The sequence below is a fragment of the Phalacrocorax aristotelis genome, chromosome 1 (genome assembly GCF_949628215.1).
Source record: "Phalacrocorax aristotelis chromosome 1, bGulAri2.1, whole genome shotgun sequence".
In the NCBI taxonomy this organism is placed as follows: domain Eukaryota; kingdom Metazoa; phylum Chordata; class Aves; order Suliformes; family Phalacrocoracidae; genus Phalacrocorax; species Phalacrocorax aristotelis.
Window position 1 is genome coordinate 71,321,695 of NC_134276.1, and position 24,647 is coordinate 71,346,341.

At 42.6% G+C, this 24,647-nt stretch overlaps 1 protein-coding gene across 16 annotated transcripts in view; it reads right to left on the reverse strand.

Moving 5' to 3' along the window:
• MAP4K4 (mitogen-activated protein kinase kinase kinase kinase 4) overlaps positions 1-24,647 on the reverse strand; it is a 162,571-nt gene that overhangs the window by 22,578 nt on the left and 115,346 nt on the right. For 4 of the 16 annotated variants that reach the window (XM_075092552.1, XM_075092546.1, XM_075092509.1 and 1 more), the window contains exons 10-22: positions 23,717-23,892; positions 22,956-23,028; positions 22,286-22,496; positions 14,815-14,976; positions 12,629-12,715; positions 11,735-11,965; positions 8,286-8,447; positions 6,013-6,243; positions 4,965-5,071; positions 3,868-4,019; positions 3,068-3,165; positions 1,568-1,743; positions 1,038-1,158 (exon numbers count right to left, since the gene is read on the reverse strand). In XM_075092552.1, coding sequence (XP_074948653.1) covers positions 1,038-1,158; positions 1,568-1,743; positions 3,068-3,165; positions 3,868-4,019; positions 4,965-5,071; positions 6,013-6,243; positions 8,286-8,447; positions 11,735-11,965; positions 12,629-12,715; positions 14,815-14,976; positions 22,286-22,496; positions 22,956-23,028; positions 23,717-23,892 — 1,987 coding nt within the window. The remainder of the gene's footprint in view (positions 1-1,037; positions 1,159-1,567; positions 1,744-3,067; positions 3,166-3,867; positions 4,020-4,964; positions 5,072-6,012; positions 6,244-8,285; positions 8,448-11,734; positions 11,966-12,628; positions 12,716-14,814; positions 14,977-22,285; positions 22,497-22,955; positions 23,029-23,716; positions 23,893-24,647) is intronic. The other 12 variants (XM_075092574.1, XM_075092528.1, XM_075092521.1 and 9 more) reach the window with 6 other exon arrangements.

Below are 24,647 nucleotides of genomic sequence, written 5' to 3' on the forward strand. Positions count from 1 at the left end.
GATGCCTGGATGGAAAGGGAAAGTGGGCAGAGCTATTAGAATTCAGCAAATTCCCACCTCTTCTGACAAGCAAAAGCTTAGTTCCTGTGGTTGACTTGCACAGCCAGTTCCACTAATTAACAGAAGAGTAACTGCGCTGGTAAGTCTTCCACCGCAACGCGGACAAGCACATTTTTGGGGGTGGGGGGTGGGATTTCTTCCCCTATTGTTCTGTTTAAAACTAACTTAAAACCTACACAGATACCAGCTTGGACTGTCTGGTGAATGCCTTCAGCTAACTATTTAAAACAAAAAGCATGAAATCTTAATTTTCAAACCAGAGGGCTCAATTAAGAAATTGGCATTCAGTTGTGAAATTCAGAAATGCGATTACTGAGGAAACTCCTATAAGCTAGCACGCTCATTAACACACAAGCTCATTTAAAAGCAGGGAATCATAATCTTTCAGAGGCACAAGAATGCAATAGTTTTGGAATCACAAGGCAACAACACAGCGCTCTAGCTCTGTCCACATTCTCTGCCTCGCCACCTACTTTGCTTCTCTATTCCCCCACACTAACTGTTGCATGAATCTGTACGTACGTGCGTGTGTCTGTATGTCATCTGGGTGGTCTGTGTGCCCTCAACTACAGCTTCAAAACCATTTAAAAAAAAACCTCCTGAATGCTCCCCCCCAGCCTCCCTCCCAGCCCCACTCCTGAAAGCAATCTTTGGTTCTATGGTATACTACACAAAGTTCTTGCTCAAGGTACTTGCTCCACACTCCTGCAGCTTTACTACCTTCTCTCCCACAGACTTTGAGGTATGCTGCATGGTGCTGCCATGGGTGTCACTGGAAAGCATGCAAAACAGTAGCAAGGGGTGAAGGGCTACTGTCCTCTGCATGCATCGAACAACTTGCTCATCTGAAATTCACTACAGCTGTGTCTTGATAATACGAACAACAAATATAATGTAGAAACAGCATGGGTGAATGAGCGAGTGGGTTAATGAGCACAGAAAAGGTGCAGCACTGCACAGGGAAGGAAAAGCAATACCTGTCGGACAATTAAGGTGCCCTCCTTAGAAGGAGTCAAGGCAGGTTCACTCTCCACATCGTCATGGACGATCATGGTTTTCACTGACTCTGTTTCACCATTGCTCAAGTTCAATGTTGACCTATTTGCCGGACAAGAAATAACTGGAGTGAGATAACAGCATTCATGCCCTAGCTTTAGCTGCCCTGCACCAAGGCACACTCAAATTTATGTTGTGATCAGAGCAGAATATTTACATAACCTGCCTAAAAAGACTTCTCTATTAAAAAAAAAAAAGTCAGGTGTGTGTTAAACACCGCTTCTGTTTTACAACAAATCAAAGGGAGAAGAGGGAAAGGACATAATTTATACAAGCCTACTTTTTGAAAAGATTACCCTCAGTGTTTGAAAATGTGAACATACAAGGCTGCTATGTCTTGCTCATAGATCGTTGTAAGCTGAAAGAACTAACATACAAGCCAGAATACCCAACGTCCTTTTCCATCAGCCCTCTAAGAGGGAAAACAGAAGCAAAACACAGAAGAACTAACACTGCTCGGACATCATCTGGTCCAGAAGTAGATTCATCTGCTCCTTCTTGTTCCATATCATCGTCTTCTTCATCTGTCGTCCCTGACTCCTCACTTGAGGATGAATAATCTGTCACTTTATGTGGAGGCCGCACATCCTCCACTGCTCGCAATTCCTTTGCCAATGCAGTTAAATCCTGATAGGAGAGGGAGTAAAAAAACAATGTTGCAAGGAAGAGGAGAACAGTTTGCAAGGCAACCCCACTGGATTAGTGCCCAAGTTTGCTCACTTGTCCACTCTTGCGTTTCCATAGCCACAGCAGTATTGTTTCCTTTTGATTTATTCATTCCTGATAGTAACCAAAACTCACTTTCTGATAAATTAAAGCACCAAAAGACTCAACCTAAGAAGGCCTTGTCATATTATAGAAAAATGTGTATACTCTGAATCCGAACCATCCTGATTATGGCTTCAGCTTATCCCATTATACCACCTGAAGTACATATAGAAGCACCAAGACCCACTCACACACAGTGGTTGACTGTTGCAGTTTATTTTCCTAAAATTTGCAGGTTAATAGCATCCACCAGAAGAAATCTAGGCAGCAAGGTAGCAGAAAGATCCAAAGACTTATTGAGCCACCCAAGGCATAGTTGCATAGAGCTGATCTCCTTGAAACCTTTTGATCCATTTCCATTTGCATAGATCTGCATTAAGGAGTTCACCTGAGAAGTGAGGCTCATTAGCACGAGCTCAGTCACACATGACTGTCAAATAGTATGGGACATAAGCTGCTTTTCTGGATGCAGCTTGGAGTGTGGGCAAACCAGGTTTGCAGTCAGAGCGACCTGCTCTCAATTGTGTAGCTATGCTTTATTTAGCTGAATACAGTTTATGGCAAATGCTTCACACGTGGTACTATCAGAAGTGAAGGGCTAACCTCTATGTTTCCTTAAGAAGGCAGCTTTAACTGACTGTACTAGCACCCATATCTGTATCATAATGGCAAGAGAAAGAAGTTTTAAGGAAAGTTGGAAATACTGCGAAAACCCACTGTGATCACCCAGATACACCAGGACATAGAGCTGTAAACGACTGTAACAGCATTCAGACAAAGAACACATCAGAAATCTTTCACAGAAAATAGCAACAATTTAAGGCCTTACCACTTCTCCCTGCACCATTCAGCCCAGCATTGGCACATTCAGGTCAAATGCGTGATCATTGGTCCAGCCCCAGGAAGGAAGCACAGTATTGAAAGAGAGAAAGGCAAAGGTTAAGAAGGAAGAAGACCAGAGACCAGAAACCAATTCCAGAAGCAAAGCACTCTCTAATGCTTAGAATACTCTGATGTGTGCAGGCGATTGCAGAGCCCAGGACATGCTGCTGGGCCCACAGATACAAACCCCAACTCGAGCTGAAGTTCATCCCCAATGGCATCATGAACGGAAGCTCACACTGTACTTTTTGTGGGCCTACCCGAAAAACAGGGGGGAGAGGAGAAAGTGGATGCAACTTACAGCAGGCTTGATAGGTCTGAAGACTTCCTTTTTCTCTTCAGGCTTTTTAGGTGCACTTTCATGACGCTGTGATGGCGAACCCTCTGATTTGGATGATGCTGAATATGTCAAAACCCCGAAAGGAACACAGAACAAATCAGTTTAAGCAGTGAGCTAAAATAGGTTTTTTTACTTCACTTTGGAGTGGGCAATAGAGGTGAGAAGGCTGTCAGGCACTGCCTGAGAGCAAGACATAAGTTTCACTGGTTCACTATTATGTTGTCCCTGAAAAACTATACAAAAAACATCATAAGCTGTGGCCTGTATAGGCGCAGCTGACCTATAACGGAAGACAAAGTAAAATGTCATACAGCTGTAAATCAAAGAGGGTAACTTGAGTGTGGCCATAAGCTGGAAAATCTGCACCAGCATCCAACGTACCCCAGCTGAGACCTATCCGTAGCAGTCTGCACCCCTTCAGCAACCACCGAGGTGATAGGCAATAAGCATCAAATGGTGCCCTTGCACACAGGGGGCAGGGAGCTATGACAGCCTGGAGACTGGGCTGTTTGCACATGGGAAAATGCAGCAGTGACTGAACGTAAATCAGAGAACACAAATGTTTTCACGACAACTTCTGCACCCGCTGTCTTTCCCAAGCAAGGACATACAGCCAAGGGAGGTACTGGAAGCTAACCCATCTTTGATACTGCCTGCTCAAAGGTCTTTCCCAGTGAGGGTTATCATCCGTCATTATTGAGTGTTGCATGACTCAATAAATTTATAAACATGATGTTGCAAAAGGTGGGGGAAGGACTTACATCTCATCCGGAACCGCTCTCCAGACCCACTCTGAGAGCCAGGGTGGGAGCCGGGCTGTGAGCCGGAGTTGCTTGAACCTGAAGAACTGCCACTACCCGGTCTTGGTACAAGCTTCTCCACCCTTTCCCACAGCAGACGAGGCTCTATATTGCTGTATCAGGGGAGGGAGGAAAGTCTTTGTCACGCACTTCGGTTTCAGATTCCCGTTTCCAAACTGAAACACCACTCTTCCTCAGTCTTCTGCTAATAACTCATCTGAAAGAGCACTTAACACTGAGCTGAGGGCATCTGTGATGCTTCACAACCCAAGCAGTGGCTCCCTTCGAAATACCTATTTCCTTATTCAGTTAAAAAAAGTTTATGTGGGTGTAAGCTATTCTTTTTATTTGGAACTGACTACCTGCCATTCTTATGTATCTAATCTAAAGCAGACAGTTCTCTCAGCGTACATGCAGCAAGTGTGCAATCAGCTCAGAAGTGCTCTGGTCACCCAAGCAAAAGCCAAAAAGCCAGCACTGTCTGCCCCTCTCAGAATACCCTCACCCCTGTCCAGTAAGCTAATTCCAGCGTGGCCTGTCCCCAGTGCTCTGCTGAGCTCTGGAGGCAGCCCCTTCCTCTCCCTCTTCCTGACCTCAGATGCTGTGTGTCATGGCTCATGGACACTTCTCCCCCACTTGAAGTCTGGTTCTGGCTAAGAGACCAGAAAGTTTCTGAGATCCCTTCAATTCCAATGTTACAAACACTTCTCCTGCCAGTAATCCCCACAGTACGCCCAAGATGACCTGTTGCACCAAAAGGCAAGATGTTCATGAATGGCCACATTTTTTTTTAGTAATCTTGAGGATATTTTGACATTATTGCAAAAGTTATAGGGCAGGCAACTCAAAGGAGGAGAGGGAAGAAGAAGTTTTGCCAGTGTTTGTTGGCATATGTGCTACACCAAGGGAAATTAATATTAATCACTACCGAAATGGGATCCAAATTCATCCTCCCTCACGTCCAACAGACAATGCCAAAAGATCTCTGGAAGTGCCTGGCTTCCCATGAGCCTTTTCCTTCCAATGTAAGAAAGGCGAAGACATGTAGGCTTACAAACCTCGTGGAGTTTCTTTGACCTGCTTGGTTATTTTGCTGCCCACTACCCTGCAGTGGAGAATCACGGCGGGACAGGACTGGTGATCGGGATGTTGTTCTCACAGGTACCTTTGGAGAAAAAAAACCTGTGTTAAGCCCATGAAGAGGAGACGGAGAAGTCTCCTGCTACAGAATATATTCTTAAGATTTTAACAACACTTAATTCTAAGTCCAAGCTAGCATCAATGACCAAAAGCACTAAACAAACACCCACAAAATCAAGAGCCTTAGTTGGGATGCTGTTCAGATTTTGAAGAGAACTCAAAGTTTAGTCTTAACATTGACTAGTGTTTAATAGTTACCACACGAACACATACACACCCTGCTACACTCTAACACCTGAGACATTTAAAAAGAATATGGCATTTTGACTGAAGCAGGGGAGGCACAAAGCAATTTGCTGAAACAGCATGAGAATTAGGAGAATAAGCTTAGGGGAACCAAACAAATGCCCAGGAATGGATCAGCAGAAGGCAAAGACTGGTGGGGGAGCAAGAATATACTCAGAAGAAGCAAATCCCAGTGGATGGGAGTTTGGGGAGGGGGGCAAGGGGGTGGCGGGAGGGAGGGGGAGAGGAGGAGGAAGTATATTGAATGTTTCCTTTTTGTTCAGTTCCATCTCAATTTTAAATAAGTGTATGATTCATAGTTTGGGTTGCTAACAGATGAAGAGGAAAATTAACTCTGAGCAATAACCTCAGGGATATTTTAAATTCTTTCCTGAATATGGTAATGATTTGTTAACTTAGCATAATAAATTGTCTCTCTGAAAAGCTGCATTCTATAAATAATTGCCAATTTTATATGAAGCTTCAATATTGTATTTAAGGTTGATTATCATTAACCCATTGACTGAACACCTACGTTATGATCTGCCTTCTAATATACTGTTACGAATGCTGGCACAAGGGCATGGTCTTCCCAGTGCCCAGGGTATCACATCCTTAAAAAAGTAATAGTCAATAATAATAAAAAAAAAATAAGCACACATCTGTCTTTCTACTCCTTACCCTTGGAGGCACCTCGTCACTGTCTGATCTAGCCCAAGCCTTTTGGGTGGGGTCGGGTACCTCCGACTTAGAGTCAGAACTCTGATTTAGCACTTCACTGCGTGAAGGTGGATATGGGTCCTGGGAACGAAGATGGTGATGAGCAAATTTGGGAGAAGGGTCACTGAAGGAATGGGATCGCGAGACAGGGGAAACATTGTTCTTGAGAGATGCCAGATGGGACCACTGTACCTTACAAGAAAACAAAACACAAAACATTCAATGCGCTCAGTATAACTGGCTTTCCAATTAACACAGAATAAAGGCAGGTGGGGCGGGCAGAGACAAATTGGTTATGGCATTAGGTAAGCGTGGGGTGGAATCAATGCACTTAAAAGCAAGGCAAGCACCCAAAGAACGTAACAGACTGAAAATATAGCACATATGCATTTTTCTGTGAGATACGCTCTCCACATACACATACACTGGTGCCCAGAAGAAAAGGGGACCTAATGGCTGCACCATGAGTCTGAGTCCGAAGGCCACTCAAGACAAAAGTTGCCTTCCATTCCCCAGCCTTCAGTGGGCTTTGGTCAGGTCTCATGGCAGCACTGGCTGGCTGGGAAATTTGAAGCAGATACCCAATTGAAGAAATGTACAACATTAAAGAATGCTGTAAAATGTGCAAACCAACAGACATTTATGTTACCTAATAAATCTAGGAACTAGATACAGTTCCAAACTTTTGGAGAAAGACCATAACACAAAAGCCTTTATTCCTTTACGGTCATTGCAACATATATTAAAAAAACTGTAATATATATTGTATGTAGTATACATATGTACAATATACTTACATCATATATGTACCATATACTGTACATATATACATATTTATACACAAACTAAGCACACACGTACACACACACATATTCAGTTATACATACTAAGAAGGCACAACAGTAACTGCAGAGTCAAAAATCCATTGGGATTTCCACTGAAATCCATATTGACCCTTCAGCCTACTCCCTCCTTGTGCATAAACCTGCATTTCAGAGTTAATTTCTGAAATTAAGGAGGAGGAAAGGTCATAACTGAAGAACACACTGTTTTCACACCTAATAATTAAGCAAAACTTTGCTTTCAACCCCAGTTTCAGTAGGCTGGTTGTATTTGTTTTTATATGATTATTATTTCCTCAATTTTAATACACACAGCTGTTGGAGAGCCTGATTATCCTTAATATGAGTGGAACACCCAGACTTTAAAAGTAACTGGCACAGAGAGCATGAAGATACAAGTCCAATATTTTGAAATAGTCATAGAGGTTTGAATAAAAGCCAGGAATTAATGAGTAAGAGATGAAGTTCTGTCCTGATTTCTCCCACTCTCCCGTCTGTTCAAATTCTCCTGTTGCCCAGAAGAGCTGCAATACCTAGTCACAATCAGGGACGGTTTTAGCTTGCACTGTCATCAGCAGACTTAATTTGGGAGAAGAAAATTCTGCATGGAAACAGAGGAACTGAATGCAGAACTATACCGTTTAATTTAGCATATCTAAATTGCTCAGAATTTATGGGCTATGTCTAAGTTTTAGACAAAGGTACCTCTTTAAATTCATGCTATAATTCCTATGAGATACAGATACCAAGATCTGGAAGCTCTTCATTAGAAAACAATAGAATGATGGCAGCCACACAGCTCAATGGTTTCAACCTCTTTTTGATTTTCCAGGGATGGTACAGAGCTCTGTTTAGCAACTGTAAGCCTACTGACAACAAACTTGCTTTTCTTAGTCATGTTTTGTAAATCTCTCTGAAGCAGTGCTCATACTATTAAAAACCACTTGTTTAGTTAACTTTTACCGCAAGAATTTAAAAAACCAAGCAAGCTTACTTTCCTGAGCATCCTTTTCAATAGTAAATATCTTGCACTGATCAAATTCTGAATTATAAGAGTGTACTACAACTGTCACCAGTGTTTAGACCACCATTCCACTGTTGCACAGATAGTAATGGAATGCAACAGTTCTAATCTAGCTCTAATATTAAAAAAAATAAAAACCAACAAACAAAACAAAACCAAAAACCAACACCAAAACCACAAATCCATCAGTTTAATCAATAAAATAAGCAAAAATAGACAAAAAGCAAATCTACTGAATACGCTGCTTTGTGTAACAGCGCTACCCTTTACATAAGGCTTTCTAAGTACCCAGATCTGCAAATCTGAAGGAAACATGCTGGGACTTCTGAATTTCCTCCAGGCTTACTAGGATTTTTCTGGGCACTTACCTGGGGCTCCATTGGCCTCTGCAAGGCAGGCTGAGCAGGTTCTGAGTTTCCATTGGAAAAGGACTCTGATCTTGAAGGCACTGGTGGCTCCAACACTTTGCCCATCTGCTTAGACTGTGCTTCAGGGGAGCCCTGATTAGTTTTTCTAAATCTTTCCTCCACCTAAGCCAAAATAAATGGAGGTTAAGCCTGGAGTCAGTAAAACCAATTACAGTGGAAATATGAAGGTGAGTACCACCTTCCCTTTAACATAAAGAAATCTATACATTTGGGGCTTGGTAGGATTTTTCCCCTACTTTCACCAGCACTGTGAAACACAGACTGAAGTACACCAAAGTGGCAAGTATGCCAATATGGAGAGTCCGTACTAGGAAGCGAGGATACAGCAGGCAGTAAGAAGTGAAGTGATATGACAAAAGACCATTAGAATCATAAAATCATTATGGGGCTTCTTTCTGCCTAGACTAGTATTTTCCTCACAGACAATAAAAAGGATATATGAAAACAGAAACAACCTTACAATATAAAAGTATGTTTCCCACTGCTATCCCTTACTGTAGTTACCCACCTTACTCCATGTTATTTGATTATCTGCTTTCGTGTGCTGTCTCTTTGCCAATGCAAGAAGAAATATAATATGCTTCTCTACCTGGTAATACTGGAGGCTGTTTGGCTTTCGGTACAAAACTGTAGGACTGGTCATCCTCTCTTTTATCAGATAGTCCCAACAGCCCCAGCAGCTTGTTTCTGGTTCTCAGGGAGGTGCAGAAGTAATCATACACTAACCTCAAGAGCTTGCTGAGGAGAAGACTAAGTCAGAAAGTACTCGGTCATCAAAAGAACATCAAGTGAGGTCCTGATGCAGAAACATCACCTCTTCCAAGGCCAAAGCATTGCAAACAAAGCAAGACATATAAAGGGCAAGAGATGGAGGGAGGCTCCAGGCAGAAAGGAAATATCCTTCCATTTCTTAAGACAGTCTGTTGCTGGAATTAGAGCAGCGTGTGCGTTTCTGCCAGGGGAGCTGCTGCTGAGGAACGCTAAAAGTACTTTATCAAAGCGTCACAGAAAGATCAAACTGGCAGGTTGGGCTGATTTCATTTGTTGAGATTCTGCTCACAAGATTTGCTTTAACCCTTGTGCCTGGAGCACAAAACCAGTACTGGAGTGGTTTCCTAATTGTTCCCTAGTAGTGATGGTCTGGAGAGACTGGCTGTTCATATAGCCATGCCAGAAAACAGAGGCAAGTCTCCAGGATTCCTTAGCTGGGCTGCTTTACAAACCCAACCTGCCTCTGCTTTCCAAAATTTGAGGACAGCAACAGTTTGCCTATGGGAACAAGCAGACATGCTTCTGCCAGGTCTATACAAAATACACCATGTCTTGGGAAATGCAACAATAAGGGAGGCAAGCATCTTCACCACACAATAATTTTCACCGTTGTGTTCAACTTCACAGAGGCGTCCTTCAAGGTTGAAAAACCAGGACAGACTCCTTGTTATGAATAGAGCAAGGAAAAGCCCCAAGTCTTTCTGTCTGAAGGAACAGGCTTTCATGTCTCTAGCTGTAGATGATAGGAGGCTTCCTCCACAAAGCACACAAACTGCACGAGCCACATGTCCTTAAAACCAGGCAAGAGGTGGGAATGAGACAGATAGCCAGTGCAGCCCTGAACAGAAGCAGGCCCTGTTCCAGTCATCTGACTGTCTGGACCAGAAAACAGTATTAAGCCTCATCGCTTGCTCTAATCTTGCCCACTGTTTCCCAGAGCCAATCTTAGAAGTCCTTTTCATTATATTCTCATTGCTGCTGGAATGGCAAAACGCCCCTCTAATCCCCATTAGACTTTGCCAGAACAGGAAAGATAGCCCACTTTGGCTTATCACCCTGATGGTCAGAGTCTCCATAGATGGAGACTTTCTCCAGACAGCAGTATACCTGAAAGTATGAGGCACAGAATGCTCGCTCTCCAACTCCAATGTCAAGAATGACATTAAGAGTTAATGCTTGCTTTTAAGACTAACTGGTGTTGCTCCCACTGCCAGGCACCAAGATATCATGGCTATACTTCTACCACACATACACAGCAATCTCTGGGAAGATCTGACTACTAAAACAATTTTTCTGTGCCTTCACTTTACTTCTTCTAGCTAGAGCAATCACAAAAGAAAAAGACCATGACAGAAAAATAGCTGAGTCAGTGGTTCTGCTAAAGGATGTAACACTTTGAATCTTCAGGAGTTTCTCTCCTTTTCAACTCAAAGGAAAATGGGAGGAACAGAGATGGTTCTGCATCCCTCCAAAGCTAGCCTTCAGGTTGGACAGGAGTGCTGGACTGGCACTGTACTTTCACCGAGGCGGGCCAGGAACAAGGACAAGAGGGATAGTTCCACGCCTGCACCACCACATACCAGACAAGTCTGAACTTATTCCAGGAGAGAGAGACATACCAGATATTTTAATCACCAAGAGGAATGGATGAGATAGCACAAACATGGTTTCTGAAGAACGTGTACAATAGCATCTACAAGAAAATGAGTTTCTGCTCACCAAGCCCAAACAGCAATACTTCAAAGGCAATGAAGTGCTACTGGACGAAGGTGGACTGAAAGCTATTTTATCATGTTCAACAGCCCCAAGGATTTTTTTGTTCTTGTTCCAAAATACATTTGCCCAGTTCCCACATGCTGGTGATGAATTCCATTAAGAGCTTTGACCAGTGTTGCCCAGTCTAGTGGTTTGTGGGCAATATGGTGCTCAAGGGAAACAAGAATAAGACCGCTGAAAGAGAGCCAAGCATGCATCAAAGAGGCAATAACTTGCTTAGCAACGTTACCCGTGGGCCAGTGAGGACGGGACCACTCACTGAAACAAACAGCACTCTGATGATTTCAGATCAACAGGTGAGTGCCCGAAGTCCAAGAAGGCAGCACCATAGAAATGAAACTAATGAAATTCAGGTTTGTGTACACGAGAAGGGTATTTCTAAGAGCATGGGCTAAAGCACCAAATGTGCAAACAGGTGCTGTGTGCAAGCATCCCCGGGAGTTTGTGTTTTCCAATTGCCTCCCGATTTCCAATCGCCAGTACTTGCCAGAGGCACAGATCACCAACCACACCAATGCTTCCTATGAAAACATGTCTGATGAAGTGCAGATGAGATTAACCTCCTGACGTGACGCTTCCAAAATCAGGTCCCCACAGCCTGCAGCCTTCCAGAATTTCTTTCTACCCTTGATACGACCAAACTCTGAACTCCAGTGATTGCAGCAGAAGTATCAGACGTACCCCTCAGGTTTGGAAAACAGCAGCCAAATTTTTAAAATATCCTGCCCCGTAAGTGACACTTTGACTTCTGACTGTACTATAGCAGAATCACAGTCATGATGATGCCAAATGGCAGCGACAGAGGAGCAGGTAGCAGATTCCTGCCCACAACCAGGACTTACCTCACGCGCTCTTTCAGCAGGCTCATAGTGGGATTTTGGCTCAGGGGTATGATAGCTTTGTTTATTTCTTTCTTGCTGCTGCTGCTGCTGCTGCTGCTGTTGCTGCTGCTGCTGCTGCTGCTGCCGCCTGTGATCATGCTGCAGCGACAGGAGGTAGGCTTGCTCCTGCTGCAACTGGCGCTGGAGTCGCTCCGCCTGTCGGTGTTCCTCCATCTCTCGCCATCTGTATTCCTTTGAGAGAACGGGTGAGTAATTCAAGACATGACATTGACTGCACAGTGGATGTGTCCCTATCCATCCCATTAAAAATGCACCTTTCTGGTTGTTGCTTTTTTGCTTTGTTTTGTTTGTTTCATTGTTAAAGTGTAACCAAGAGCTAAGTTAGACCAATATGTCTCGTGTTGGGAAAGTTGAGAGTGTACTGCTAAGCTTGACATGATTGGAGAGTTATGTCAAAACTGAATTTTATTAAAGGAAAAAAAAAAAGCCACAGTCATTTATACTAAATCCAGTATAGAGTTCATAAAACAATGATTTAGACCAACACTAGGCCATTGTATCCTGGGGTGGATTTACATATCACGTGTGCTTTTGATCTGCAACTTAAGCACTCTAGTTCTTCACTGAATGCCAAGGTCTGTTCAGAAACTCGACCACCACACCAGAACTGTTCCACTTTAACATAAAGCCTCCTCTTACTGCCCAGAAAGCAGTGTGACCATACAGCACTTCTCATATGTGCCTGTCAGCCCACGACACTAGCATAAATGGCCTTTTAATCAAGCTCCTTTGTTGTCATACTGTCAGTGCAGCTGTGCCCGACTGAGGGAAGCCTAGGACTGGCCGGATAAATGGATCCTATAGCTACTGAACAAAACAGATACAGTGCTTTACCAGTAACATGGCCTGCTCCTGGAGCAGCTGCTGCTGTAGAATTTCCAAGTGCCGCTGCTCCTCTTCTAGCTGTCGCCTGATATACTCCTGTCACATAGAAATTACCCAGCAATAAATTTATTCAAAAGGAATGCATCAGAACCCCCTGGGTGGAACACCACACGCTACTTCCCCAGTTCAGCTTTTACGAGAAACGCACTTCAGGATGGATTAGTGCCTGCAGAACAATTTAGGCAGCCCTGCCTCCTGAGCATCGGATTTTGGCCCCTTGCATTCTGAAATTTGGACTCCTGCAAATGTTGCCGGCACGGGCCAGAGCTCATTTACATATTTTGGAAGTGGTTTCAAGAAGCAGCAAAATGCACTTGAAGGTTTTGGAAAGTTAAAACACAGCAAGTCTGACTCAACACAGCCAACACAAAGTCACATGCAAGTTGTATTAAACATTAGTTTGTTGCACTGGTGCGATGAACTGTTAGCAACAGCTAGAGCCAGGCTTAGTGTAGGCAGACCTGGAGCAAGCTCCCCCCCAGAGGGGCTCTGCCAAGTGCAGTTGGGACCTGCCCTGCCGTCTCCCCTGCTGCCCTCACCAGAAGCTTGTCCTGAGCAGACGCTGCCAGCCTTGCTGAATTATGCGATGGTTATGACACAAACAAACATCCACCAGGAAACAGATATTAGACCAAACTCGCTTACTCTTGCGATCTAGCCATCTCTTCACCTGCAGCCTCAACAGGTCAAGACTTTTACCCACTGCTTTGCCTGACCCCCTAGAAGAACTCAAACTCTGAAGCACCAAACCCCCAAGCTGGTAACATCCTATCATGCAATTAATGGAAGTATGTAACATGTGCATGCGCGCACACACACAAGCACACGCACACATTTACAGTGTATGCATAAAGAAATTAATGGATCAGTGATACAGTGATGGGAGCTATAGGAAGTCTTGTGACAGACTGATGAGATACACTATACTGTTGTTACGCACATTGGCTGAGCCGTAGTTCGGGTTAACAAAAATTCTAAGAGAGGGCATGTTTTTTCTTCTAAAAAAAAAAAAATCAGAGTGGTTCAGCTTGGCCACGTCAATTAACCATTTGTCATTACTGGCACTGTGCGTAATTAGCATTTCAACAGTTTAAAAAGCAGCTGGGGGAATACCCGGTGTCTGCCCAAAAGCAAATTGCTGTGCTGTAATTAGAGATTTTCCATATATTTATTCCCACTGGTTAGTCTTCTCTCGTTTTGACTCAGAAGTCTTTGAAACATACAAACACAATAAAATTCCCCAGTAACACGATCATCAATGATCTCAAACACAGTGACTTTACATAAGAAAAAACGAAGGTATATCAGGCCAAAACTAGCATTCCTGAGGTTAATGGGAAATTTAAAATCAGCCTCTAGGACAGTAGTTTTGGCCCTTTATTTGGGATCAGTATTTTGTAGTGCATGCACAGTAATTATTACCCTGATTATCACCCTGATTAAAGTTTTTAAAGGATTTTAAAACATGCAGATTTCATGCATAAATACAGCAGCTGAATTTCACAGTTTAAAAGGTTTCTCACCTGTACTTTCAGTGTATTAAGGACACACTGACACAACTTAAGATATACTTGCTGCCTGAACTGGCATACGTTATTAGAGCTGATTTTAAATAGAGTGAGCGACAGAGATTGCATATTTAAGTTTTAGGAAGGAAAACCCTCTGCAGCTCAAAGGTTCCAATTCAGAATATTCAAAGTTTATGATGAGCCTCTGACCAATTCTGGGTGCCACAAGCTGACACGCAACAGATCTGCCGTTCTCTGGGAGGCCTTCTGAACAGGGGCATGCCCTGCAAGAACCACTGATCCAGCAAGACAAGCCTAGAAACAATTTTCGGCCCCAGTGATGATTTCGCCAATTCCGAAGGATTTTAGTCAAGCCCAGGGGCACGAGCTGAATTTAGATTGAGTATTGCAACAAGACTTCTTTTTCTGAGGGAATATTGAGGCTGCCAGAATCTTCCATAAAGCCCTACAATCTATGTTAGTGCGTTTGCTGTCAGAGAGAACAAAGATGAAAGGGTCAGTGTTAGGTCGCCTCTAAGCTGCTTTAGGCTTATTAATTTTTTAAAAATTAAAATAGAATTTAGAAGAAACAAACCTATTGCGGATATATCTGTATCACGGACTCACCTGCTCCCTTTCTACCCTCCTCTTTTCCTCCTCTGCTCTTCTTCTCTCTTCCTCTTCCTTACGCCTCCTCTCCAGTTCTTCCAGCCGTCTCTTTTCTTCCTGTTCCCTCCGCCTTTGCTCACGCTCTTGTTGCCTTCGAGCCTCTCGTTCTCTCCTTTGTTGCTACAAAAAGCGAAAAGAAACCACAAAGTTTTACTTTTGTTGTTATCAAAGAAAGAGGTGGGGTTGTTTTATACTGTGAAGAGAGGGATGTACCAGGACTGGCAAGCTCTGCAACTGAGTGACAAAACGTTCTATGCAAGTGTTCCACCAGGAAACTAACTCATACCCAGCACACAACTATCCCTAAAAGCAGCCTCTCTTACTCTCTCTGGTTTCTTCACACACATACACACAAAGTCACGTACCATATTCCCGACATCCGAGGTGTGGAAGCTCACTGCTGCTCTTCAGGAGAGGCTCACACTGAAATCTCAATCTCTGAACAACTGTTGAACTAAAACCTTAATCAGAGTCACAGTTTTCTTGACTTCAACGCATCATCTAATGTTGCCAAAAGGGAACTATCTGCCCCACTGAATCAGCTAAAACTCAAATGTCAACTATCTGAGCTTTCGGTAAGCAGCTTCTCTCTTAACACAGTTGATGGTCAGCTAAGAATTTGATGGTGTTGGCCCAACAACCAAGCCTGATTTAATGCACTGCCCAAAACTTTGCCTAAGAGAGAAAGAAGGCTGACCAACAGCACCTCGGCCCCTCCCAGAACATCAAAAGCACCTATATGTAAAAGAGGAAAAACAGCTGAGCTAAGCTTTTTCACTTACACAGATAAGCTTTCACACATGACCCAAATAAAAAAATAAAAACTGGTGCCGATAAGTCTTCAAGTCTGAAAAGAATTTGGAAAATAGCTCTAGAAAGCATGAACTGACTCATTTATGTCTATAGAGCACCACGTATGACTTCAGAGGAGACATTTTAAATGCCCATACAGTCGTGACCAACTCTTCCAGCACTTCTACAGAAGCATCCAGTTACTCCACCTACCTCAAAATCCCAGGCAGCCTCCCACAACTGCCTAAGTGTCAAAAGACCCAGCTGTCTCCTGTTCAGCCATCAACAGGGAATATCTCTACAACATTTACTTCCATTATAGATGTCTATAATTTGCTAAAAAATTACAGATGATGTTTAAACCAAAAAAAAAAGCACACTCAAATTTAATCCCAAGAACAGAACACAAACTTACATTGGTTACTCCTTTTCACATTTATGTGAAGGTTAATACTATCACCAATTTCTGTTGAAGCAAAGCTGCCACAGATTTGCCAGTCTTAAGGCACTCTGAGTAGTCTTGCAAGAGCACTCAGACTAAGCTTTTATTTGAGTTAACAAATCCAGTTACTGGTATGCGTTTCATAGTTGTGCTCTCCTGAACAACCAAAAGGACTATGTACACTCTGTGTTACTTCACAGGATGAGCATGACTATGAAGCAATTGAAAGCTCAACAGCCTCTTCCATCTTCTGGAACTGATACTGACATGACAGTGCAGAAGAAACATTGGAAAAAAAAGAGATGGTTATGAATAGTAGTACTTAAATAAAACAGGCTGCTTTCCCATTCCTTTAACTAGCTGCAGTTTCAGGAAAGATAGAACTTTCTGGAAGATCACTGTTCAAATACACCCACTCTAACTATGACATCTTCCTTTCTGGCCCATAGCGTCATCCTGGGTTCGCTACTCCCTTCCTGTGCCAGAAGACATAATAAGCTTTTTCTCCCCCGCATTTTCTGTATCTTCTCAGAAACACAGTTTCTTTGCTATTGCATCTCCTCTCCTAACTAAATGCACCTACCAGCCTTTTCTCTCTTGCTTAAGCAAGCTCTCTTCAATGAAGGTAGATCCAAAAATAGCAAAAGTGCTGCTAGTCAGCTACAGCACAGGGTGCGTTTCATAGGTTTCACTGCTTCCTCTCCTTCATTTTTTAAGCACTGTGAAAGGATTAACTAGGCACTTTCAGTTCTGATTATAGGTGTCTGTGTCAACCAATTTCTATATTTAAGTCAATATATTCAGGTGCCTCTTGGCTAATCAAGTCTGACAGGCTCTTTGTTTAAGAAAACTAAGATGTGAAGTGCAATAATTCTGTTGCCCTGAGGATGCAAGAGACAGCACACTGCTGACTGGTTAATACGCACATTCATCAACTCAAACACTTCTTAAACATATGAAGCCTGTCTGTCTAACAATATTGTGTTGACATTGTTAAGTGGATATATTGCAGATCTTGGGATGGCATCATTCCCTCTACAAGGAAGATGGGCAGAGCTTAGGTCTTTCGGATGAAAGAAATTCATTGCTTCTTGAATCAGTGGAAAAGTGTTCAGCAATTATAAGTAACTGAATTTAATATGAGAAAAATAAGTTGCAAATTGACTAAGAGACCTTATTTTCCATGGCATCATGAAAGAAACAAAATTAGCTGTTAAAAAGACAGCCAGATTGCTAGCTCAGCACCGAGAACAGATATTTATTACCCAGCAAAAGAAGAAAAAGGGAAAAAAAAAAAAAAGGAGAGATTCTCTGCCACCAGTGTGCATTTAAGTCAAATCTCCAAAGCACAAATGTGCTATTGTCTACAGGCCAAAGCACACAGAGAGATGGGGTTTCTTGACATCGCTCCCGCCTCCCCATCAGACACCGCCTCAGCCCCTCATCAGGCGGACAGGAAGGGAAGCACCCGGCACTGCAAGAGCCTGCAGAAACACCCCACACAACCCGCTTATTCCCAGCCCTAGCGATATGAGAAAGGCTTCACTTCCTTTGCACATGGCCTTTGAAACCTCAGCATCAAACAAACCACTGGCCACTAACAAAGTGGAATTTACTTTTAACAAGCCCAGGGAAGGAAACCTACAGTGACAAGGATCTCTCAGGACCTAGTCCACGTCTTGTCAAAGCAGTGGCAAAGCTGGTTGGTGGCAAGTCATCGTTGACCCAAGCTGGCTTCGGAAGCTGCCCTTTAGCTGACTTCCTACCACCTTTCTGCACAAGGTCAGCTCCCTGACTACCTCTAGCAACTCTTCAACAAGGACACCCTAAAAAGCCCTGGTCACTGTGTTCTCTTTCTAAAACTTCAACTTCTGAATTTAGTAAGTGTGATTGTTGGATATTATCATGCTTACCACACACCAGAAAAAGGTCTGATGTAAAGCACTGTTCCTGTACATGCCCAATAGATAACAGATATAGATCTGGATTCCCTGAAATTCTGGATGCATATCCAGACCTTCTTTAGTTGGATATGGTATTACCAACTTTCCTGCAAATGTCAGATGAAAAGCTTATTTTCAAGGAGCTAACTGTTAACCAGAAGGTAAGGGCAGGAACTCTTCAAAGAAATTTCAGACGTGCCAAAACAGAATTTTGAGAGAGCCCACACTGCCTCAAATTGCTGCGCTTCACAAAATTGGCATTTACTATGCCGAAACAAACAAAAAAAAGAACCATACAGAAAATATAGTGTCAATATTCTGGATCCTTGTCCAGTTTTAGGGCACATTAATGATATCATAATGGTACCCAACACCTCCAAACTGGAAGACCATGCAGTAGAGCATGATTTACCAGGAGGGGGCAATGCAACTACACATGCAGTTGGTGTATACCAACGAATTCAGGACCTCCTTCATACAGTGAAATGCTGAAGAGAAATATAGATCCTCTAATTTTATATTAATAAAATATTATTACTCTCTTATATTCAGATGAAGGTTGATAAATACATATATTAATGACTTCTTTCACAAAGAATTAGGTAGCCTGGTATCAGCTTAGGAAGAGGATTGGAAAGATTAACAGATACTTTTGCTTTGCCCACACTAGAGGTAAAGCAGAAGTAGAACTTCTTACTCAGTACCAATCCAAACTGCAAGCAATTAAAATTAAGTAGATATGAATAATCTCCTCTTCTGTAAAAGAAACAAAGCCCTGGCAGAAATCGCCTGCAGGTACACCTACATTAGCATCTTGGTTCAGATCAGGAGTGCTTTTTTGAAGTGAATCATCCAATCATCTCCACTTACCAGGTTTTGTTTCATATTTTGGAGATGTCTTGGAGTGCCAACCACTCCTTTTGGATGAAATTAAAAAGGCAGATGCACTCCAACCACAAGCAGGCACACAGTCTAGACCTCAGCTAATCCAAAGGAACGCCTCCTGTCTTCAAACACATGGAGTGAAGTCTTTGGGTCCTCAGCATTTTAATTATTGTGCTCCACAAATCTGCTTCTACTGTACTGTACTATTTGCCAATGGAGCTATAATCTACCACTTCAAAAACGTCCATCTTAGATTCTCATAACCAGGGACAGAGACATCATTTAAGTGATAATAAAATATTAATATTTTATATTAATAAATATATAATTATAAAATAAATATAAAACAATAACATATTAATATTTTATTATAAAGGAAGTTATCCTGAACTGTGGAGGTCTGCACAGAATGGGATTGCACCATGACATTCTGAATTTCCCAAACCAGACTCAGTTTTGCGAAGTACAAATTCAAATGCCTTTCCATACCAATCACACTGAGCACTGGTGTCTACACGTTGCTGAACAGAAACACAGACCCATGTTAGAACAGCCTGGAACAGCTCAGATTTCTTGTTTTAACCATCTAAACACTTACATGACATATAGCTGATATTCATGCAACTAATCATTACATGATTGTTAAGGCGGGGGGGGAGGGGGGGAGGGGGTGGTGCGGCAGCGACAAGTAATCCCCTTCCCAAAATATTTCAGGTAATTTTCTGCACTTTGACCATGTATCATTTCCACCCTAAGTAATACACAAAATATAAGGTTCCTGCAACAACAATATTTAGAAGTCAACCTATACGACTTTTAAAAAGTAATCTTTTCCTAATACTGTTGAGAATTACAGTTTTTGGCAGATGTCCTAAACACCGTTCCTGTTGCACTCTTGGTCAAAACTGTCTAGGCTCTGTGCCAGCATTGTAAGAACAAGCCCTCAATTTTCATTTAGGAAACTGGAGGGGGGAGAAGGGGGGAAAAGTATAAGCAACTTGTCCGGAGAGACCATCTAATGCACAGAATTCTTCCCAAAGAATGTCAAACAGGTACACCGAAACACATGCTTGCTCTACACAAGGAAAAATTACAAGAAAGCAAGGCTCCCTAAAAATGACAACAAACTGATGGAAGCCCAGAGATTCAATGCCCGACACTAACCTTAACTCACATTACCAAGTTTTTCATTGTTTACTGGCTTCATCAAAACAGGCGGGTGAGTTAAGGACAAAGTGACAACATTTCAGTATTTTGGCCTTCAATTGTGTCACAACACTGATGTTTATCTAAATATGTGTCTACCACCCTTCCCCCATCTTAAAGATCTTGTTTTTGCTGTTGTTTTGTTAAAAAAAATTATCACTTGGGATCATACATTTTTCCAACACAAGATCCAACAAACTAAGTAGATTTTTTTGAAAACTCAGTGTGAGCCTTTTTTTTTATACACTTTAGGAACAAGATGCCCACCCATCACCTGCAAAAGGAAACCTTTATAGCTCTCCATTCATATTTATGTTTCTAAGGGAACCAGGCTGAGGTTATAGACTCAATAAAAGGTAAGAAGTTTCTCTCTTACGAACTTTACATGGTTTACTGTGTAACCTTATTCAGTAAGATATCAACCTACATTACATGCCGCCTTGTGGCTGCTGAAGTTGTTAGTTCTGTTCTGTATTTTAAAAAGCAGAACTGATTAAACATGACTTTCAGGTAACTGCCTTTTTTTTTAACTGCTCATTAAATTATGATTTCTGCAACATCTCCAAAAAGTTCAACCCTGTGCAGGAAAGAGGTGTGTTGCTTTGTTTCCATTAATAGCAGCAGCATCTCCTTTATTTCAAAAAGAAATTCCAGATTTTAAGGGTTGCACCAATTACTGAAATGACCGAAATAATTTAATCGTAACCCCCTTCTTTGCCAAAAAGTACTGCCTGCACAACCATAGAGATTAAAGGGGCATTTAAAAGAACTCATTGACCTCCATACTAAGAGGCCAAGCAGTAACTCAACTTTTGCTCACCTTTGACAATATCAGTAAAATATTTTATTTTCTTATTTTCCTAGCCTCTTTTTATTATCTGCTCCCCCCGCAAAATCACTACAGAGCCAGAGTCTAAAAGCAGTTGGAAGAGCTATGATGTTTATATTGGCGATCTCAGAAGGGTGGGGAAGAGACAGGAGAGAAATAGAGTTTCTATGCCTCCCCCTTGTCCCTCCTCCTGGCTTCATGTGTGGCTGAGTCTTTGATACTAATCCCTCTTTACAGCAGCACTAAACTCACTCGCACATTGAAAAAGAGGGACAAGGAGCATAAAGTGACCTGGAAAGCTATTTGGAATTTTGTACTATTTGTTATGTAAACACGTCACGGGATGCAACTCAACATTTGGTCCTGGTTGCATCCTCATTAAACATCACCAGGATTTGGAAAACCAGACTGGGTGTAGTTTTTCCATCATTACTAAGTGAACAGTTGAAACAGCGACTCAAGCAAGAGGTCACTTAAGGACAACTGGAATTTGACCCTGCACTTCCTGAGGAGCCAGAGGATTGGTTTCATTTCAGCTCTGTGTCATACTCAGCTCTGGCCTGAAGAACTGTTTTGAAATCCTCCTACCTCTGAAGTTCACACTGCATATTCCATGTACATATACATAAATGCACACAAGCTCTTAGGAGGTGAAAAGTATGACAGAACAATATTGTGCATCTACATTCATTCTCTTTTATCTTTGGGTAGTGTATGCAAATTGCATACTTACCATATCACAAAAGTATGATTTACATATTTGTAATTTTTGCAGAATTATAATTTTAACACTGATTTATAAATCATATTTCTAAATCTAGGTGGCTTTTAGTCTACGCATGAGAGAGTAACACATACAAAAATAGGCTTCTACCTACCATGAATGAGTGCCAAACCCAGATGTTTGAGAAAGCTTTAAAAGGAAATTTGAAGCATGTCATGGCCCCAAAAAAGTAACCTTGAGAAAAAAAATCCATCTGGGAATAATTAATGTCTCCCCTTCTCTACAGCTACCTAAAGTCTAGACATGTTGCTGCTTCTTTGGAACAGAGACCAAGACACAGCCTCCCCCAGATACCTTCAAACAGCCAAGCTCCTGTTATCTCCATAGGAGCTGCTGGATATTCAAATGCTTTGGAAGGTGCTTTGTATTCAAACAGCCAGACATGGATTTAAGTGCTTTGCTCTACGTTTGCCAGTGGATTTGCACGTGTTTTCTTTCCTGAGATGTGCTGGGGCTACAGGGAACTCTTTTTAAATGGGCATGGGAATGGGAAACACAAGCGGAAGAGGAGCTTTTTTGCCCCCCAAGCTCCAGCTTCCCGTCTCTACCTCTTCTAGCCGCCTCCTTTGCTCCTTCTGCTGCTCAATGCGCTTCTGCCTCTCTGCCAGCAGTTGCCTCTTGTACTCCTCCTGCTCGCGGAGCTGCTGCTCCTGCAGCAGCTGCTGTCTCCGAAGGGCCTCGGACCGTTCCTTGTTTTCCTGCTGTAGTCTCAGGAAATCACGTCGGAGGGTTGATTCTCCAGGCACATTGACAATGGAACTGCAACAAGAGGAAGTTAAAGCCTCCGTATGATAAAGCCTGATGGGCCATTAAATACTTTCTTCAAGGCAGGGGAACATGAATAAAATATAGCATAAGGTTAAATTTTAATCTCATTTCTTTCAGAGCGAAGACACTGGATGCATGTCAAATACATGCTCTCAGTGGAAGGCGCGAAATGAGGCCAAGCAAAATAAGGACCAACTCTGACATTATGGAGCCCCTGACCAATCACATTTGCCATAAATCCCCCTCCATCCAGAACTCCCTGGCTCTAAGCCATATGAAGGGGAGCTTTAAAACCTTTAGCAGTTACAGAACAGGTATTCAGTTTGAATACCGGGTGGTTTGTGTGGCTTAATAAGAGACAGAAATTTAGCGTGCTTCTGATTTATAGTTACAGACCTTTAGACTTACTTGGCATGGACTGCCCAGAGCCCTCCCAAAAGCAGTTATTACCTTGGCTCTCCTTCTTGCTCAGGCACTTCCTCCTCTTCTTCCTCACTTCCACTATATTCATATTCTGTCTCATCTAATGGGAAAGAAAAAAAAGCCTAGATAATGCTTATCTTTAATTTTAGGACAGTGGGGAGTTGCACTAGCACCTTAGTGCACCGGTTCCCATCCCCTTCAGTGAGAAGATCTATCGCGGACCCTAGAACTCATTCTACATACACAAGCCCATCTTCCCACACTCGTAAAACAGCACAGTGCTTTGCAGCAGACTTTCAGCAAATTTCCTGAACCACACCAGGTTTTATGTGTAAGACAAGACAACTGGAGAACCTCAGCACCACCTGAATAAAGAGAACAGGCTGCCCAAGACATTTGCTTCATAGCTCTTGTGATGGGTTATTTCCTGAGACTCCTGATTTATAGCACCGTTCCAGGAATGAACCTACCACAGACCAAAAAAAGGAAAGGCATATATGCCAATAGCCTCCTAAATACTGTTTAATGCTTGTATGGAAGAGGCAGTGGCCCAGAAGTGTGTAAATTTAACTTATCTGAGAATAAGACACTTGAAATTGATACCTTCTCTCTAGAGGACAGAACAAAACCTACAAGCCTGCAGATAGTCAAAATATGAATTAAAAAAGAACCTTTCAAGGGTTTTCGTTGTTTGGAGCTTTTCTAGGGATGGGAATTTAGACTGCAAAGCAGGACAAAAATATGTATTTTTAACAAGCTGCAATACTTGATTTTTAGAAGCTGCATACCTTTCTCTCCTCTCTTCTTCCTGGTCCTGTCTATATGGTCCTTAAGCTGGATTCGGACTTGCCTTTCATTTGGTTGGTCACGTATAAAGGGATGTTTCAAGAGTTGTTCTGTAGAAGGTCGCTGCATGTAATTCTTCACTAGACAACCTTCTATAAAGCTGAAAAACTTTTTTGACCTGAGAAAGCAGGGAGGGAAAAACACCAAAACCAAACAAGATCACAGGTAAAACTCAGCTCAAACATTTGTTCTGTTCTTTTTCAAAATTGAATTCCTTTCCTCAAAGAGCATCACATCCCAGAGGATGCTAAAAGTGCTGTCTGCAAGCATGCCTCCTTGCGTGCTGGAGCCGAGTGTGCTCCAGCTGAGCATTGGGCTGATGGACAGAGGCCTGGATGGGCACAGGGCAATACCAACATACCTGCAGTGTTTAGGCACAGCCTCACAGTAACGTGCCCTCTTTCACAGGCAAAATTGCCCTGAAAGGCAGGATCTATTCACAAAGGCAAATCATGCAAACCCAGCTCTGCTGCTTCTGGACCGGAGCTGGGTAGCATCCAGAGTGCTTGGAGCACAGTCAGGGCAGCTCTGATGTGTCTCCACCTGCCCGTGCTATCTAAAGGCACGTCTGCTTCAGAACAGCCGTGCCGAAAGCCGCAAGAACTGCGGCCAACATTGCCCCGACACAGGCAGCACCGTGCTCTTTTGTACATGCCTGGGCTCACTGAGATAGGTCTGCGAGAGTTTAAGATCATTTTATTTTTTACCTGAAGAGCTACACACAAAAAAATCTTCCTAGGACAACAGGTGGGTGTTGAACAATGTTGTCTGTTCAACACAGGCACTTGGGGTCAAATTCTCAGCAACGCAATTTGAGGGCATGTACCGAACTGAGCTCCTCCTGCACGCCGCATAAAGTGACAGGGTATGGGA